At 43.1% G+C, this 19,029-nt stretch overlaps 1 protein-coding gene across 1 annotated transcript; it reads left to right on the forward strand.

Annotated features, from left to right (window-relative positions):
* Positions 1-5,874: 5,874 nt before the first annotated feature.
* LOC311043282 (importin subunit alpha-3-like) lies at positions 5,875-7,398 on the forward strand (the record flags this gene model as incomplete). Its single annotated transcript, XM_084054472.1, has 1 exon — positions 5,875-7,398. The coding sequence occupies one exon, from the start codon at positions 5,875-5,877 to the stop codon at positions 7,396-7,398; it is 1,524 nt and encodes a 507-aa protein (XP_083910598.1).
* Between the last annotated feature and the right edge of the window lie 11,631 nt (positions 7,399-19,029).

Genomic DNA, 19,029 nt, shown 5'->3' on the forward strand with positions numbered 1-19,029 from the left:
GGGCAGGTATGGCGAGTATTGAATCTCAACCAATAGCGGCCCGGGGAACGCTCAGAGCCAGGCGGGGCTGAGCTGAAATAAAACTCATCCAAATGGGGTGTGTCTCAAAAGTTTGTCGGCAGTCAAACGGTGAAGCTGGCTTCTTCTGACGCCAGGGCCCATTCGGCCTCCAGACGATCAGCGGACCACATGAGGGATCTGAGCTGTTTTCACCTCAGAGTCCAGGACATCAGAGCATGGAAGACATGGTAGAAAGCAACCAACAAAGGACTTATTCTCCACAACAGCACCTCTACAGTGGTTCCTGGCTCGCTGATGGAAGTGAAGCCACAGGTCTCATCAGCTCCTACAACAGACCCACCGGTTGATTTAGGACCACAAGTTGGTGGCTCCATGGATGGTGGCTGCAACGGGGACATCAGCACCAGATCTGAGTGACTTTGCATTCTAAAAGAAGAACAATACTTTCCTCCACTTAAAATAATAGTTTTGTTAACACAGGACTATGGGTAGAGATGTGTTTTACTGTGTGGTGGAACTGTGGTCGCTCACATCTCCTTATCACTTTTCCAGCCCAGCTATCGATTGCGTATCCGTTGGACGGAGAACTGATAAGGGCATGTGTCTGACATGAACTACATGGTACTGAAGAGACGAACATCAGACGTTAAGAGACGAGGTTCTGGGGTTGTTACGCTCTAATGGTACATTACACCATTAAGCCAAAAATGTGCACAATAAATAGCTGCTCTGCAACCTCTCAACACGCGTTGTGAGCTTGCAAAGCGGATATTTTCAATTCAGTTAATCAGTCGTTGGTTGGGTTATTTGCATGAACACTTTGCTTGTTTGTTTATTTTCAACTTAATGTGATAAATCTATTAGATAGATAAGTGAAAGTAATGTATAATATTCCATCTGTGGTTTCTATATGACTTAAAGGAGAAAGTCGAGTTTAGAAAGTTTGAAGTAGGCTAGATACTGTAACTGCACCAAATATAAACAAATAACATTAATGTCAGGAATTGTTGTCAGAGTGGGAATTACAGGTAATTATAGTAAAATCATAGTCAAGTTGTGTGAACTGTTTAAAAGTGACTTTAGTTTTTAGGCCTGTCACAATTATGACATAATCGCTGATCGCAATTAATTGAGCTAATCGTTGCATAATCGTTTCCGTTCAGCTGTATAAAAACAGCTGGATGAAATGAACATGACGTTGTTGTCCACGGCACGCTCTATTAACCAAAAAGCTCACAACACGACATGATGCAACTTGTAGATCTGCTAAATATCTTCAAATACAATTATAAAGGATGTGGCTTGTTTTGGCCATGGTACATTACAGTATGTACTTTGAACATGGTAGGCTAATGGTCATTGTCAGTCATTTCTTTGTATATTTCAGTTATTTGTCATATCTGCTCTGTGCAATGTTCTGTTTACAAAGCATGCAAGTCAAACGGAAATGTAATTCTTATTGTTCCAGTATTGAATGCCATAACACACAATTAAATCATTAATCACAATTATTTGTGTGACAATGAATTGTCAACTTAAATGTCATGATCGTGACAACAGTTCATGAACATTTCTTTTTAAATCTGCTAGGATGAGAGGACAAAAGTTTCTTTATGTTGCAAATGATGATGATTCACTCTCATGTTTCTGAAAATGCGTGTTGCACACTGGTGGAAAGTAACATTTACTCAAGTACTATGTATGTACATTTTTCAATATTTTAAACTCCCTACTACTTTGCAGAAGTAAATACTGTACATGTTTACTTTGTGGATTTAGATTATGATTAAAAAACAGACATTAACCACTTAAGCCCTATTTTACGTATACTTTGTCTATTCCGATCTACAAGCTCACAACACGCCACAATGTGAGGTGGTGTGAGCTTGTAGATTGGCTATGTTTGAAATATCTTGACAGATTTTTTTAAACTTTTGAAAAAACTGCTTAACTCATTCTGCATAATGAGTTTACTTTCTTTTTTTTAACTTTTGGTACCATAAGTGTATTTTGATGCCAATGCTTTTGAGCTTTTGCTCTAGTAAAAATCTTTAATTAGTTTTACTTGTAACAGAGTATTTCTACATTGTGGTATTTCTACTTTTACTTAGATAAAGAATCTAAGTAAATCTTCCACCACTGTCTGCGAGTGTGGATTGGGCACTGACCTCAAAGTGATAGACATAATCCATTAAAACCCAGTGGTGGAAAGTAACTAAGTACACACACTCAAGTATTGTACTTATATATACAATGCTGAGGTACTTTGACTTTACTGGAGTATTTCTAATTTTCTATACTTTTATAGTATAGAAAACAAAAATGACATTCTGCATAATGAGTACTTTTACTTTTGGTACTTTAAGCATATTTTGATGCCAATACTTTTGTACTTTTACTCAAGTAGATTTTGATTACCGGACGTGTACTTGTAAAGTGTTTCTACATTGCAGTATTAATACTTTTACTTAAGTAAAAACAAAATTGTACTTTTTCCACCACTGTTAAAGACAGTCTATGTGTGCATGATGCAACCGCCAACACAAATACTAAATCAGGTAAGTTATCTCCGTCGGGTGGAAACCTCATATATCCAAAACAGTTCGGCTACTTTTCAAGATTCAAATTCAAAAATAGCTTCGCGCTGCGTTTCGAGCATGTAGATCTGCTACTTTTGATGCTTTTGTGTGACACTGTAGTATAATCATCAGGTTGGGCATTAATCTACGAAAAAACACCAAAAGTTAAAATATGGAGATAAGAGGTTCCTGCCCGACAGCAATGATATGCTGATGGGTGTAAACCAGTGGGGGAAGAAGTAACTCAGATTGTTTTACTTAAGTAAAAGTAGCAATTCCACAATGAAGAAATACTCTGTTACATGTAAAAGCCCATGTATCCACAAACTGGCTTGAGTAAAAGTGCAACAGTATTAGCATCAACATACTGTATAATTGAAGTACCAAAAGTAAATGTAGCCAAGTCATTATGCAGAATGTCCCATTTCACACATTTTTTTCAAAAGTTTACAACATTTGTCCAAAAATCTACAAGCTCAAAACACTTGTCATCATAGCCAAAGTATAATTGGTTATTGTTATAATAATCGAAATCTACAAAGTGAATCGTAACAATATTTGTCTTAGAGTAGTGGAGTAGAACTATAAAATATTGAAAAAACTGAATACCTCAGAGTTGTACTTAAGTACAGTACTTGAGTAAATGTACTTTCCAACATAATGCCATCATGCATTTGTCAGCCACAGACACACAGCCTGTGGCATTTCTGATTCTGTAATTACAGCTCCACACCACTGACTGCCAGGGAATTCTTACATCCCCCCTTTAATGTACAAGAATGTGCTTGTTGCTGGAATCACTAAATAGTCAAGAGTCAGAACAGAAATATGCCCATGAATGGTAAATAATGAATGTGTGAAAAAGAAAATGCTGAAATAAATAGACCTTGATATCATCGCTGTCATGTGGAAATCTCCAAAACTGTAAATTTCAACAAATGCATCCAATGTAAATGATTTAGTCTCGAGCTCTTGTTAGTACTTTTCATTGGTAAAATATTTATAAAACCCACAGACACTTAACCACAAATAGCAAAAATAGCAGATCTACAAGCTCAGCGCTTTCGCAGCGCATTGTGATCTTGTAGATCGGCTATTTGTGCTACTTTTGTGTGACACTGTAGTATGATGAAGTAGGGCATCAATTTATAAAACAAAACATAAAAAGTTTAAATATGGAGATATGAGGTTTCTGCCCGAAATCAACGACATGTAAAGATTAATGTCGATGACCTAGAAGAGAATTATTTGAGTAATTTTGAAAAACTAAAGAAAACAAAACACCAAAACATCTTCAACTTTCTATAGCATTTCACTTTGCATTGCCATATCTACTGGATGTTGGCCATGGACTTCAGATCAGTGTTGATTTCGTCGACTATAGCTACGCTCTGAAAATAGCAGATCTACAAGCTCACATCGCGTTGCGCTGATCGGCTATTTTCAGCATGCAACCAAGTGTAAAATCAGCCATTACGACGCCATCAAGGCACCGCCAAAATACATTTTAGTCAACTGTAGACTTAGTCGACTATAATCTTATGATATTTAGTCGACCAAAACTTGACAAAAACTAAAACATTTCAGATGACTAACTAAATGGAATTTTATTCAAAAGACTACAGTATGAGTAAAACTAAATCAAAATTTGCTGTCAAAATCAACACTGCTTCAGATCAGAATGGCACATCTTTCTAACACTAGATGGAGATGTTTTTACCTTTTCACATTCTTACCTGGTTATCCTCCTCCTCCTATATTAAAATTACCTAGAGGTTGGGTGGACGGTGGACAGTGGACGTCACAATTGTAACATTCAGAGAAAACATTAAACAATTAAATGAATACATTCAAATTAAGTTGAATTCAAACCTTTCTATAAGCTACCAAATTAAACCAATCAAAATGTTGAAGAGAGGTTATCAATATCTTCAATTATTACCTTTTTGAAGAGGTAATTCATTCTGAGCAGTCTCGTCCACCCTATTTGTCTACCCTATGACTGTCCAGTCATACAAATGGAGTGGACAGGTATGTGGGTTGGTGTGATGAGCATCACCTACAGATTAATGCATGTAAAACTGAAAAGATTGTGGTGGATCTCAAGTCAATTGTGGATCACAGCATGATTGTCATACATGCCCATGACATAAAGCCGGTCACAGAATACAAAAATATGGGTCCATTTTGACAGTAAACTTAGCTTGTAGATCTGATATTTTTGGCTAATGTTCCCCTCAGAATAGGGATGCTAGGGTTCAAGTCATTCATGCAAAAATAAGGTTCCTATGGGGCGGCCCCCCTGTAGTAACTCTGAGGACCCCCTAGGGGTCCCAAACCCCCTGTTGAAGACCCCTGCTCTACTGATTAATGACTCATTAAAATGTAAGCATCCAACCAAAGTTGTAGATTACAGTCCAACATTTGTCAGAAATACTGCTTGATATAGACAAAATAAAAGTAAACCGAATTAAAATGGTCTAAATAAAATGATGTATTGGAGCATCAAACAAGATTTGTGAGTCCTGCTGACCCCAATCTGTGCAGTAAAATCCTCAGTGTTTATGTCCATTGTCTACTATGGTTTTTGAGTGGTGCCGAAGGCAACCACTCCTATATCTGGCTTTGTCCGTGTGTCCGTATGTATGTATGTATGTATGTATGTACAGTATGTATGTATGTATGTATGTCCGTGTGTCCACCAAGCTAACATTGGTCAAGCATCACGTGACACGTGACAATATGTTGAAAGGGTGTGCTTTGATTGGCTAGCGAGACGCATGACGAAATAGAGCCCTATAAATAGGTGTGTCACTTCGAAACATTGTTTACATGTTTCGAAGTGACATCAGTGCCATCAGCCAAGCTAACATTGGACATGTTAACTTGGCTGATTGAACATGTTAGCCAAGCAAACATTGATGACAACATCAATACGGGGGTCAATACGGGGCTCATCAAAGGCACCACTCACTTCACACAGGGTGTGATTTTTATTATTATTTCAGTTTAAAGTGACGCCCACCCATGGTCCACTGTTCACCATGCTCAATGGCCAAGCTTGATGTGACGTTTGTGCTGCCGTGACAATATAGGTTCTGCCACTTATGTTGCAATATTGCACTTAGTTCTACCGGCGGTGTTTTATCCTTGAAACACCAGCAGAAGCATAAGGTCTGGGTCTGAGAAGAGGGATACTAGATTCAGGGGTAGCGCACTAGGATAAATAGGTCAAGTTGAGAGGTATTTATTGAACACAGTCATCATTGCAAACATGGATGATAAGGAGAAACTGAACGATACACGCCTGAAGAATTTCAAGAACAAGGGTCGTGATTTGGACTCTATGAGAAGACAGAGGACTGAGGTGGCAGTGGAACTCCGCAAGAACAAACGAGAGGAACACCTACTCAAGAGGAGGAATGTGTCCTATGAAGACATCTCTGATGATGACCCGGATGCTGATGATGGAGATTTCAGATCGCAAAACATCTCTCTTGAAGAAATAGTTAAGAATTCTACCAGTGAACACCTGGGAGTGCAGCTGAGTGCTGTTCAAGCTGCCAGGAGGTTGTTGTCTGGTGCCCATAACCCTCCCATAGATGACCTGATCAATGCTGGCTTCCTTCCCATTCTGGTTCACTGCCTTGAGAAAGATGACTCCCCCTCTCTCCAGCACGAGGCAGCCTGGGCTCTGACCAACATAGCGGCAGGGACCTCAGAACAGACCCAAGCTGTAGTCCGGTCCCACGCCATGCCGCTGCTGTTGAGGCTGCTCCAGTCCCCTCACCAACATGTGTGTGAGCAGGCTGTGTGGGCCCTGGGCAACATCGCCGGCGACGGCCCCCAGTGCAGAGACTATGTGTTCAGCTTGGGTGTCGTAAAGCCCCTGCTGTTGCTCATTGGTCCCTCCATTCCCATCGCGTGTCTTCGCCAGGTCACCTGGATGCTGCTCAACCTCTGCCGCCACAAGGACCCTTCACCATCAATGGAGGCTGTTCAGGAGATCCTGCCAGCTCTCTGTTTCCTGATCCAGCACACCGATGTCAGCATCCTTGCAGACACCGTATGGGCTCTGTCCTTTCTGGCAGATGCTGGAGACGAGCATGTCCAGATGGTCATTGACTCTGGCATCATACCTCGCCTTGTTCCTCTGTTGAGTCACCAGGACGTCAAGGTCCAGACCGCTGCACAGAGAGCAGTGGGGAACATAGTGACCGGAACAGATGAACAGACCCAGGTCGTCCTTGACTGCAACGCTCTCAGCCACTTCCCCTCTCTCCTCGCACACCCAAAGGGGAACATTAACAAGGAAGCAGTCTGGTTCCTCTCTAACATCACGGCAGGCAACCGGCAGCAGGTGCAAGCGGTCATCGATGCCAAGCTTGTGCCCATGATCATCCATCTGCTCGACAAGGGAGACTTTCCTACTCAGAAGGAAGCAGCGTGGGCTATCAGCAACCTGTCAATAAGCGGGAGGAAAGACCAGGTGGCACATCTGATCGAGAAGAACGTGATCCCTCCGTTCTGCAACCTGCTGACGCTGAAGGACTCCCAGGTGCTGCACGTGGTCCTGGACGGCCTCTCCACCATCCTCTGGAAGGCTGATGACCAGGTTGAAACCGTCACACATCTCATCGAGGAGTGTGGCGGTTTGGAGAAGATGGAACAGCTGCAGAGTCATGAAAATGAGGATGTCTGTAGACTGGCCAACGAAATTATCGACAAGTTCTTCACACCATCAGATGTCATATTTGATGCTGCTTCGAATCTCCCTGCAGATGTTTTCTTCTGTTGAGCCACAGTAAACCAACTTTTGTTTTTTTTGTTTGTTTGTTTACTATGCCTGTATTAGAGACTGTTTTTTATTTGTTTGTGTCAACAGTGCCATTAGACATTATTAGAGACCTGGCTTTTAATTTAATACAGGCCACTATTAGAGGAAATGCGGTATTTAAAAACTTCAGACAGTGTGCAGCCTGCTCAGTAGGTAACACTGACTGAGCAAGTATCAGAATGAGTTATAACACTAATATCTTCGACCTAGAAGTGTGCAATGCAGTTGAGCTGCTTGGCTCCTGGTCTTTCATTTGAGCTGTGTGGCAATGCGTTTCAGAACATGTTAGTTTTGGTGTTTTCAGCCAAAGCAAACATGTAGACAGAATCGTGGAGTGTGCAAACACTGTCTCAGGGGTTCCCAAACGTTTCCATGCCAAGGACCCCCAAATAGTCCTAGTTTATAGCTGTGACCTATTGCAAAATGGCTTTTAAAAAGAAACAGCAAATATATAATAATAAAATAAAAAAAAATCTAACATTAAGGGTTGGGCAACAGATAACTTCAGATTTACATACTACAGAAAATCTAGACAACAATCTCACTTTCTTTTTTGTATATATAATAATTATATGGAAATTAAAAGGAGAAAAGTTCTGAAAAGGTGACTGACAGGGTAGCAGAATGGATCAGTTTGAACTGCACAGTAATGACATCACGATTGTAGGAAGTTGCTAGTTGTACATATTGACTGTACTTTATATAACATTGGCCTATAAATGAAAACATTTTAAATGTCTAGCATTCAACTTGCAATGCACTGGAAGTCTTTACTTTTTAGCAAATGTAAAAAAGGAACCTGTGTTCCAATGAATCCGATGTAGTTATTATTAGTCACAAGCTCTTGTTAATTCTTTTCATTGATTCAATCTTTATAAAAGACACACTTAACCACTTGTAGATCAACTATTTTTGCTACTTGTCCATGACATGGCATTCATTTACAAAAAAAACATAAAAAGATTACCAGAGCGTTCGGGTGGCACAGTGGTAAAGTCCCTTCCCACCACCACGGAGGTTGTGAGTCCGAATCCACCGTGGTGCATCTGGCTTTGTCGGGCGTTTATACAAACACAATTGGCCCATGTTCGGGGGCGGAAAGCCGGGCGGGGAGGGTGATACTGGTCATTGCACGTAAGCCTACTTGTCAGCAGCAAGTGTTGGGCAGGAGGAGTAGAACGTTATGTAGGCTCTACGTCCTCCTGGCGGGGGCTCTTCAATGGCAGGTGAGTCAGTAGCAGGATAGACAGCAGTGACAACACAGAATTGTGTGTGGGGAGGAATCAATTGGCATAACGACTAAATTGGGGAGGAAAAGGGGGTAAAAATAATTGCCTACTCTAAATAAAAATGAAAATAAAAATATATAATATAATTCACGGAATCTGTGTCACACAAAATCTGTCCTTGACATAACTCGGAGAGCGTCCGACAGTTTGACCGGTCGGTCTCAAACTTGGCGTGTGTGTCTCATATAACCCTACAGCGTGCAGAGTCGAATGGAAAGAAACAAAAAATCACAAATATCTGTATCTGTCGGCCCACAGGTCTGAGAAAGAGGCAGAAATTCTCGTTCGGGAAATTGTATACATCGGCTTCACGGATTGGCCAACCCAAACCTGTCGGCTTCACGGATTGGCGGAGCATCGCGTCACCCAGTATAAGTCAAGACTTACCACTTAAGTTGCCTATCAGCCCCCATACGCTGCAACCACATGCATTTCCAATGCTGAACCTTGCATCAGTTTTGTAATGCAGCTGAGGAATGACTGTTTAATATGCACAATTACATTATTGAGGTGAATACTGTATATGTCATTGATCCCATGTCAACCAGTGACCATATATGCTGTCTGCTTGGATGAGATAGTGTGAGACCTTGACTTGACCTTTACCAAATAAGATTACAAATTAATTATATGTTACAGTTATAGTGGTAACATTTTCAATACAAAAAAGGTTAGTTTGTTTTTACATTATTTAATAAAATGGAACATCACCTTGTAATGAATGCCATCTTGGATTTGGCAATACATAATTAACTGATTCAACCCATTCCTTGCATGTGCCCCAACACCTAGTGTTAGACACAAAAACACCAACCTAGGTTGAATAGTATTGGAGATATAGCCATTTTAAGCTCCTGGCAGCCATCTTGAAAATGACACCTTTTCGTAACATATTTTCCTAGATTTTCAGTATGTTCTTAAGCATGCCTTACCGGAACCAATTGAAAAGCCTTTTGTATAATTTCTTTGGGGGGGAGGTTCAGTAGTATTTTTTCTTATATTGCCTCATCAAATTTGCTGTTAAATAAAATGCATGATAGCACCCATAAAGCTACCATTGGTGTTACAGTTATACTGTGTATACCATATGTATCATGGCCAAGGTAAAACAGGAGTTGCTATGGTAAAACATTAACAAAATTACCTAATTGATTTGATTTGATTTTATTAGATGTTATACAGGAAAAACACATCATGACAGAGAAACGTCATGGATACAAACACAAGGAAGTTGTGCGACTTATTTCCATTGTGGTCCTTGGTCTGAGACAAACAACATTGCAACAAAATACATACAGGCAGACAGTACAGCAATAAATAATACAATCAAGAGCTACACTACCTACAGCATAAATACATAATCGCATTGGTAATATAAGTGAATTTTACACTTGGAAAAGTGACGGCGCAGTTAGTTAGTGGGCAGCATGTAGAAGAACATAGATTATCACGACTTATAAATGTCTCAGCTTGCAAAATTATATTGTAATGATCAGCGGACCGTGTTAACATTTTGATGTAAAAATATATCTGTAAAAATTGTGGGCTGGGCTTAGTGAAAATGTATCATGTTTCATGATTCCATCTGGCTCCACTCTACGTAACATTTTCCATTTCAAACTAATGGGATCTTTCTCACAATTAAAAGTTATTAAATATCTCAAAAAGTACAAAAGAATACAACAGCCGACATGTCTTAAGCACAGCGAACGTTTTAGAGTTGGAACGGAGTGGCCTACTGCATATCGAACTGGGGTCCTTGAAATGAAAAACGTTAAGAATCACTGCTTTCCTAGTTCATAGGGTTTCGATTTAAAGCGATTTAGCATTTTCTTCAAAACACACAATTTTTGCTACCACTTTGTCCCCAAAAAAAATCTAACAATGGCATGGATCTCGGGACTCATGTAGCCGTCTATGATGCCAGTCATCTGTAATGTATCTATGATATATGATTTCATATTTGGGAATGGCTTCAGCACAATCCGACCACCATTTACTTCTATTCAATAAACAATATAAAGCATATGGGGGAAAAAAATAAATTTGGTGCTGATTGGTCCGGCGATTTGCAAGATTAGCCACACACACACACACACACACACACACACACACACACACACACACACACACACACACACACACACACACTTTTAAAATACTGATGACAGTGCTTGATCCAGTTTCATGTACAAGTCAAATTTTGTCTTCAAAATTCAAGATCAAGAAAGAAATAACACAGTTTCTTCAGTTATCAAGGTGTTGATTTGACAACACAATAAACATATTGAACCGTTACTTTGCTAATAAATAAAAATGTAAGAAAATATTCCAGGTAGATATTAATGGACTTCAATGAGGGGGAAATAAAAATAAATAAAAACTTCCAAAGATCTTGGAAGTCAGACATGATAGCTGTGTTCCATTTGCACACTTGAGCGCAAACACAACCAGCATGACTACATCCTCCACAACACTGGTGAATAATGTAGTAGCGGAGAAACGGGGGGAAATCAGAGCTTGGAGGTCACGTCCCATCATGTCTGTCATAGTGGAAAAGTTCTGTTTGGTGACCATGAACAGAGAAGGTGACCATGAACAGAGAAAATGTCCTCACCTCTTGAATCCTTTCATGGCAAAAGTGATCATCTTAACTTTACCAACCGGCTTTGTGAATACAGACTCATGTTTCTCGCTGTGCAGCTGTTACAGTTGGGACAAATATTTTCACATGAAGAATATTCTCTTCCCAATGGAAACTGTATAAGTATGTTTTGGTCTCATGGCGTTTCTTCCTAAACTCATTTTCAATACTGTTGTCTTGTCTTGTTAAGCTGTGGTTAAAAAGTAGTAGTAGCCCAGTACTTAAAAAGTAACACCTGGACCATTGATTTGCTGCTATAGGGTCATTCCTGTGTTAATTTGCACTGTGGATAAGATGCTGATAAGATTTGTTGGGTTCACATTCAAACCAGCAAACCTGAGTGTGATATGAATGAATGTTAGGTCTGGGTTTTCAAATTGCTATGCGATCGACCGAAGATCGTCGTCTCTCTCCTGCTTTCTTCAACCTGTGCAGCCCATTTAGTCGTTGGCAAGAGCACACGTTTTGTAGTGTTCTCCTGCATCGTTCTTGTTCTCCATTTCTTGTCCATTTGCATTCATTGTCATTCTTTTTGTCTTCTGTCACTTCATCTTTTCTTTCTCTCCTCCGGCTCCTTTTATTCTCTTAGTCGTTGTTGTTTAGTCAAATGTTTGTAGTGTTCTGCACCGTTCTTGTCCTCAATTTGCATTATTTTTGCACTTTGCATTATTTTGTCTTCTTTCACTCCAACTTTATCTCCTGCTCCTTCCATTCTCCACTGCTCTCTTTGACCTGTGCAGCCAATTTTGCCGTTGAGTCTTTTTGTAGTGTTCTCCTGCACTGTTCTTGTCATCCATTCGCATTCTTATTGCATTTTCCATTCTTTGTGTCTTCTATCAATCCATGTTTTCTCTCCTCTGGTGGCTTCCATTCTCCACAGCCCTTCTATTCAGGTATATCCAACAAGTATACCTGGCATCAACGGAATGGACTGTCTGGTGATGCAGGATACACATACATCCTCCAGGACTGTCCCAGTCCTAGGAGATGTATGTATGTACTCTGTGTATGTATGTATGTATACCTTGCATCACTGGAGAGGGACAGTCCTGGGAGGACATTTATCTTTCCTCTCTCTGTGAACCTCCTGGCCAAACTGTTCAAAGAACATCTTGATCTTGGGGACGGACGGAGATTTGAGCTTGATGACAGCAGGCTCCACTTTCTCAGCCTCCGCTGATGGTTCAGGGCTTTTATGGCTGTCCTCCTCCTCCTGTCCCTGACCCTGTCTGGAGCCAATACGTTTCTGCGCTTGGGTTGATGGACCCTGTGGAAATCCCATTATTTTCTCCTGTTCAAAGATCTTCTTGAGCCTTGGGACTGATGGCCATTTCTGCTCCACGACAGGAAACCCTGCCGTGCCTGCCTCTTCCTTGGCCTCTCCAAGGGGTTCAGGGGTGGCAAACGCCACAGACTCAAATTTCTCTGCTGGAACCCCAGGCTCTAAACATGGTTTCTCTGTGGGCTTCCGCTCAGCTATGTGTGTCTCTGGTTGGGGCTCCGTTTTCAGCTCCACGGCTTCAGGCTTCATCGCATCCTCAGCCTCCACCGATGGCTCCGCATCCTGTCTCGAGCCTACGCTAGGTTTCTGTGCATAGGTTGGTGGGCTCCGTGGAACTCCCTTCGTTGCTGATTTAGGTTTCATCTCCTCCACGTTGAGACGACAGTTACCACGGAACTTTATGGGCCTATTACTGAGGATCTGCTGCACAGGTTCCAAGTCATCAAACATCACAAAGCCAAAGTTAGGGAGTGAATCATTCTTGATAATAATAAGTTCCAGTACTCTACCAAATTGCTCAAAGAACTCTGTGAGCTCAGCCTTCTCCACGTTGTGAGGGATTTTTCCCACAAACAGTTGGTGGGTGGCGGGTTTCATGACCTCTGAGTCCCCCTGCATCCCATCGCACACTGGCCTGGGTCCCCTATGTACAGGTGGGGTTCCCGGTCTCTGATCTCTCTGTGTTCTGGGTATGGCAGGGGTGTCCAGTATGTCCTTCTCCCTTGCTTTGTTCTCCCTCTCCACCACCTTCTGCTTCCTCTTCTCTACCTCCGTTATCATTACTTTAGCTTTCTCCTCCCTCTCAACAAGGTTCTTTTCCTTCTCCCTCAACGCCATCTCCCAATCATCAAGATTGTGTCCCCAAGACTTCAGTCTCTTCTCCTCCTCTTCCATGGCTGCAGGCTTCACCACCACCTTCTCGGCCTCCGCCAAGGATCCAGGGCTGGCAGTCACCGCAGACTCCTTCTCTTCCTCCTGCTGCTCGTTCCCCTGCTGCTCCATCTCTTGTTGCTCCATCTCTTGTTGCTCCATCTCCTGCTGCTTCTCATCCGTCTCCTGGTCCGCACCCTGTCTGGTGTCGAAGCTAGATGTTTGTGCATGGGTCGGTGGGCTCCATGGTACTGCCTTCTTTGATGACCTCGTTTTTATCTCCTCCACATTGAGATGCCAGTTACCACGGAAAGTTATGTTCCCTTTACTGAGGATCTGCTGTACAGGTTCTGAGTCGTCAAACAACACAAAGCCAAAGTTGCTTTGCTTACCTCTGCTCTTGATAGTGAGCTCCAGCACTCTGCCAAATTGCTCAAAGAACTCCACAAGCTCAGTCTTGTCCGCATCATGAGGGACGTTGCCCACAAACAGTTGGTGAGCAGTGGGTTTTCTGACCTGTGAATCCCCTTGTTTCCCTTCACCCACTGGCCTGGTTCCTCTATGTACAGGTGAAGGGCTTCCAGGTATCTGGTCTCTCTGTGTTTCGGGGATAAGGGTGTCCAGGGAGTCCTTCTCCCTTGCTTTGTTCTCCCTCTCCAGCAACTTCTGCTTCATCTTCTCGACCTCTATTATCTTGGCCTTAGCTCTTTCCTCCCTCTCAGCAAGCTTAGCTTCCATCTCCTTCAAAGCCGTCTCCCAGTCCACTAAATTGTGTCTCCAAGCCTTCAGTCTTTGCTCTTCTTCCATGGCTGCAGGTTTTACTGCCTTCTCTGCCTCCGCCGAGGGTCCAGGGTTGGGAGTCGCTGCAGACTTTTTCCTCCTCCTCCTCCTGGCCCACACCACATCTGCTGTCAAAGCTAGGTTTCTGTGCATGGGTCGGTGGGACCCGCGGAACCCCCTTCCTTCCATCTTTCTTTCCTTTCATCTCTTCCACGTTTAGTTGTGTGTTACCACGGAACATTATGGGCCTTTTACTGAGTATCTGTTGTACGGGTTCCGAGTCGTCAAACGCCACAAAGCCAAAGTTACGGAGCTTCCCGACATTATTGATAATGACCCTCCTGGACTCTACCGAATTGCTCAAAGAACTCTGTGAGTTCAGCCTTGTCAACGTCGTTAGGGATGTTTCCCACAAACAGTTGGTGAGCGGTGGGTTGTCTCACTTCTGCCTCCCCCTGTTTCCCTTCCCTCACGGGCCTGGGTTGTTCTCTATGTACAGGTGGAGTTCCAGGTCTCTGATCTCTCTGTGTTTCGCTGACACGGGTGGTGTCCAGGATGTCTTCATCCCTCACCTTGTTCTCTCTTCTCTCCACCACCTCCACCACCTTCTTCCTCTTCTCCACCTCCGTTATCAAGGCCACGGCTTTCTCCTCCCTCTCCTCAAGCTTCTTTGCCAACTGCGTTAAAGCCATCTCCCGAACATCTATGTTGCATCCCCAGGCCTGCAGCCTCTTCTCTTTCTCTTCCAGCATTTTCTCCTCTTCCGCCACCTTGTTCTCCAACTCCCGTACCTCTGTGGACTGGGGTTGTGTTCTCATTTGTCGTCGTGTAATCACCGTACATTTCCTTAGTTTCTCGATGAGCTCGTCTTCTCCCTTAGTCATACGATCTCAACGTTTGTTGTACGTCTGCGAGCGAAGTGAGGGCTGGCTGGGTGGGCGGGGGCACTATATAGGACCTACAGATCATTCGTAACATGCTGTGATGTGACGTAACAGCTGTGCCAATTATGGATTTGCGTGTTTCCATGTGAACGCTCTATAGACCTCTGGTTCTCAACATCGGGTCCAGGCATAGGCGGTTTTTGCTTCTGCCACCAGGGGGGGGCAAAGAAAATATATATGTTTTATATATTATGCAACATATATGTTTATCATATATGTGACATATACGAAATTGGACATAGAAGAGACATATATTTCCTATATATCCACATATACGCACCTGAATATGGCATATATTCTAATATATATATATATATTCTTATTTTTTTAATCATAATTGTACACTGTCAGGGTTAAATGGACACCTCTGAGGATTTTACAGTGTAGATTGGGGTCACAGAGCTCATTAAAAAAATTGCACCAAATGGGGGTCAAATTCATATCAAACTGGGGGGCCCTTGACATTAAAAAGTTTGAGAATCACTGGTATAGTATAGACTACACAGGCAATGCATCACTGTCATAGTAACAACTCTTCTTCGCAATGGCAGGGTATTTGACCAAAAAGGAAATCCATCTCTGTTGCTTCCCCATTACCCAGAAAAATGATTTCAATACATGCCGTAGACAGAGGCTTAAAACAGTAGGAACTATGTAGAACTGTGTGCAATTAAATCCACCCTAAGCTGATTTTGTTAAAAATGTCAGATTAAAAACATGGCAGGCTAAGCAAAGCAGCAGCTGTAATCAATGTAAAATTTAGGGTGTGTTGATTTGTGGCCCAGAGGCAATGTGCCTGTGTGCAAAGCATACCGATGGCCAAAACGCAAAACCTCCTATCTGAAAAATGTTCATTGTTGGGAAAACGAAAAAGAAAACTACAAAATGTTGTATTTTTTTTTGCACAGTGCTATTTTTTTATGAAACCCATCACATAATACACCGTTTCTGGATGTCTGGACTATATTACATTATTTTATGTTAATTACACTGATTTCATATTGTAAAGGCAGATAGGAGGTTTTTCCCCACTTTTCCTGGATAATTCTGCAGATAGGAGCTTTTGCATTCAATTTAAAGTGATTGCTTAACTACATAATGACAAATAGTACTAGCTGCAAAGTGGTGTGGTCTAGTTTGTTTTTTGTTGAGGTATACGATAATCATTCCCTGCACGAAATGCGCGTGGTTGTGGGTATACGCTAGTGCGTTTTCAATGGATGGAATGGTTAGTAGACTGTATACGCCTTCTTCCAAAAAAATCTGCACTATAACACGGTAGAACACACCACTGAGTTGCATTGAATGCTTTTTTATTTTATTCAAAAACAAAGTTTGCAGGGCAATGCTCACAACAAGAATCTAAAATGAAAGTGCTTACAAATAAAATGTACAAAAAGGACAACAGGAATACAATTAGGTGGACTAGAAAACAACTGGCCTAGGCACCCCTCGACATAATCCCCCCTATACCCTCTACCCCCAACTCCACCACCTGAAATACCCCCCCACTCCCACAACCCCCATTCCCCCCAACCAGCACACTACACCCCCCAAACCCTAATGCCCTCTAACTCCCCTAACTCATACAACTGGATCACCAACCTTGTGTCCATGTGTGGATAGTGGAATAGTATGTAAGATCATTGAATGTCTTAAAGAGCCTATAAGCAAGGAGGAAAGACGGATGCCTTGACCCTAGAATCACCAAAGCCAGGGAGGAGATGAGAGCAGCACACAGGGGCTTTGTCGCTGACCAAAAAGGAGAGGGTCTGAGGGAGGAATATAAGCGGAGGAAGGAGGAGCTATACCAAGTGTATGCAACTCGAAAAATAGGAGCTGACCCAAAAGATCAGGGACATTAAAAAGATGCATGTTAAACAGAAGCATGGCAAGAGCTGGAAGCTCATCAATGAAATTTCTGGCAGAAGCTCTTCTCAGACTTCCAAGATCTGGGGAGAAAGCGCAGAGGAACGAGTTGAAACATGGTACCAGCAGAAGAAGAGGATGATCCGATGCTCTTGTCTTCCATGACCTTCCCATACCAGATCATGGATCATTTACCATGGATGAGTACCAGAGGGCCAAGGCTACTATCAAGTGAGGCAAGAGGAGGATGGAGTGACAGCAGAGGTTCTGATGTATGTGCCCATAGACGAAGTGGTGTTGGATTTCATCAAGCACACACGTCTAGTGAGCTGCCGAAGCTGTGGAGCAAAATGATCATCGATCCAGTACCAAAGTCAGGCGACCTCACCAAGACGGACACCTCCAAGGCATTAACCTGAGCTCACAAGTCGCCAAGGCGGCTAACAGGATGATCCTGAACCGTCTTAGACCCATCTTAGACCCTGTACTGAGAAACTCGCAGAACGGCTTCCGCCCAGAGCGAACAGCAGACGGGCAGATACTGGTGCTGAGGAGGATACTGGAAGGAGTAGGAGATGAATCTTTCAGTGGTGATCACCTTCATGACTTCCAAAAGGCTTTTGGCACCATCCACCGGGGGAAACTGATGAACATTCTCCGGGCCTACAGAGTTCCTGAGAAGATGGTTCAGATGATGGAGACACGCTACTTGAGGCAGTCCAGGCAGTGCCTCAGTCCAGGACTTGAGGCAGTCCTTCAAATAACCTGGGCCTGGACTGCTTCAATGGAGCAGGACCTGAAGGTCCGGGGGGCACTTGACTGGAATGCCTTGCATGGGATGAGGAGAGTGTGGAAATCAGACATGGGAGAAGACCTCAAGAGGCGGCTGTTCATATAGTTACAGTTGAGTCAGTACTGCTGTATGGGGCTGAGACATGGACCATCACAGCACAACAGGAAAGGGCCTTGGATGGAGTCTACACAAGAATGCTATGAATGGCACTAGGAGTCACATGGACGGACCAAATCAGAAATGTGGTCCTCTACGGGAACCTACCATGTGTCACAGACAAAGTCAGAGAGAGAAGGATGAGGCAGGGCACTGCGTCAGGCACCCATACTGTAACTAATGGCAAGCAAACTGACACTATGGGAGCCAACCCAGGGCAAAGCCAGGAAAGACAGGAAGTGCACCACCTACGTAGATGCACTTCGGCGTAACAGCTTAGCCAACAACACTGTAGAGCTCAAAACCTTGATGCTAGATAGGAGAGTGTGGAGGGCAGCTTTTCAGGAGTCCCAAGTTGGTGTTGGCTAGACCACACTCGCATCGCAAAGACCCTATTCTATATGATCCGGCCTAACTGACTCATGCCCCCCTCAACATAATCCCCCCCCGTACCCTCTACCCCCAACTCCACCACCTGCAATACTCCCACTCCCACAAACCCCATACCCCCTAACTGCCATCCCACACCTCTCAACCCCCATAACTCAAAACCCCATCCCACATACCCTCGTACCCCCAAATCCCATCCAATCCATTACCCCCACTCCCAGAGCCCCCGGTCCCCATGCCCCCAACCAACACACCACAACCCCCAAACTCCACCCACCCAAGCCCTCATGCACCCCCCACCCCATAACCCCCCAACCGCCACCCCACACCTCCCACACCACATAACTCCAAACCCCATCCCACCCCCATACCCTCATACCCCCAACCGACACAACACAATATTCTCACAGGGTTGTTGGCTCCCACGGTGTTCACGTGTGATTTTGATCTGCATTTAATAAAAAATCACGGTAGCACTTGCTATGCATCCTATGTGTATAACGCATCCTGAACATACTTATAAGGCATTATAATCTGCTCATAGCCCTGTATAATCAGATTTATAAGAGCCCATG

This window comes from Gymnoscopelus microlampas (genome assembly GCF_963454915.1).
Source record: "Gymnoscopelus microlampas genome assembly, chromosome: 1".
In the NCBI taxonomy this organism is placed as follows: domain Eukaryota; kingdom Metazoa; phylum Chordata; class Actinopteri; order Myctophiformes; family Myctophidae; genus Gymnoscopelus; species Gymnoscopelus microlampas.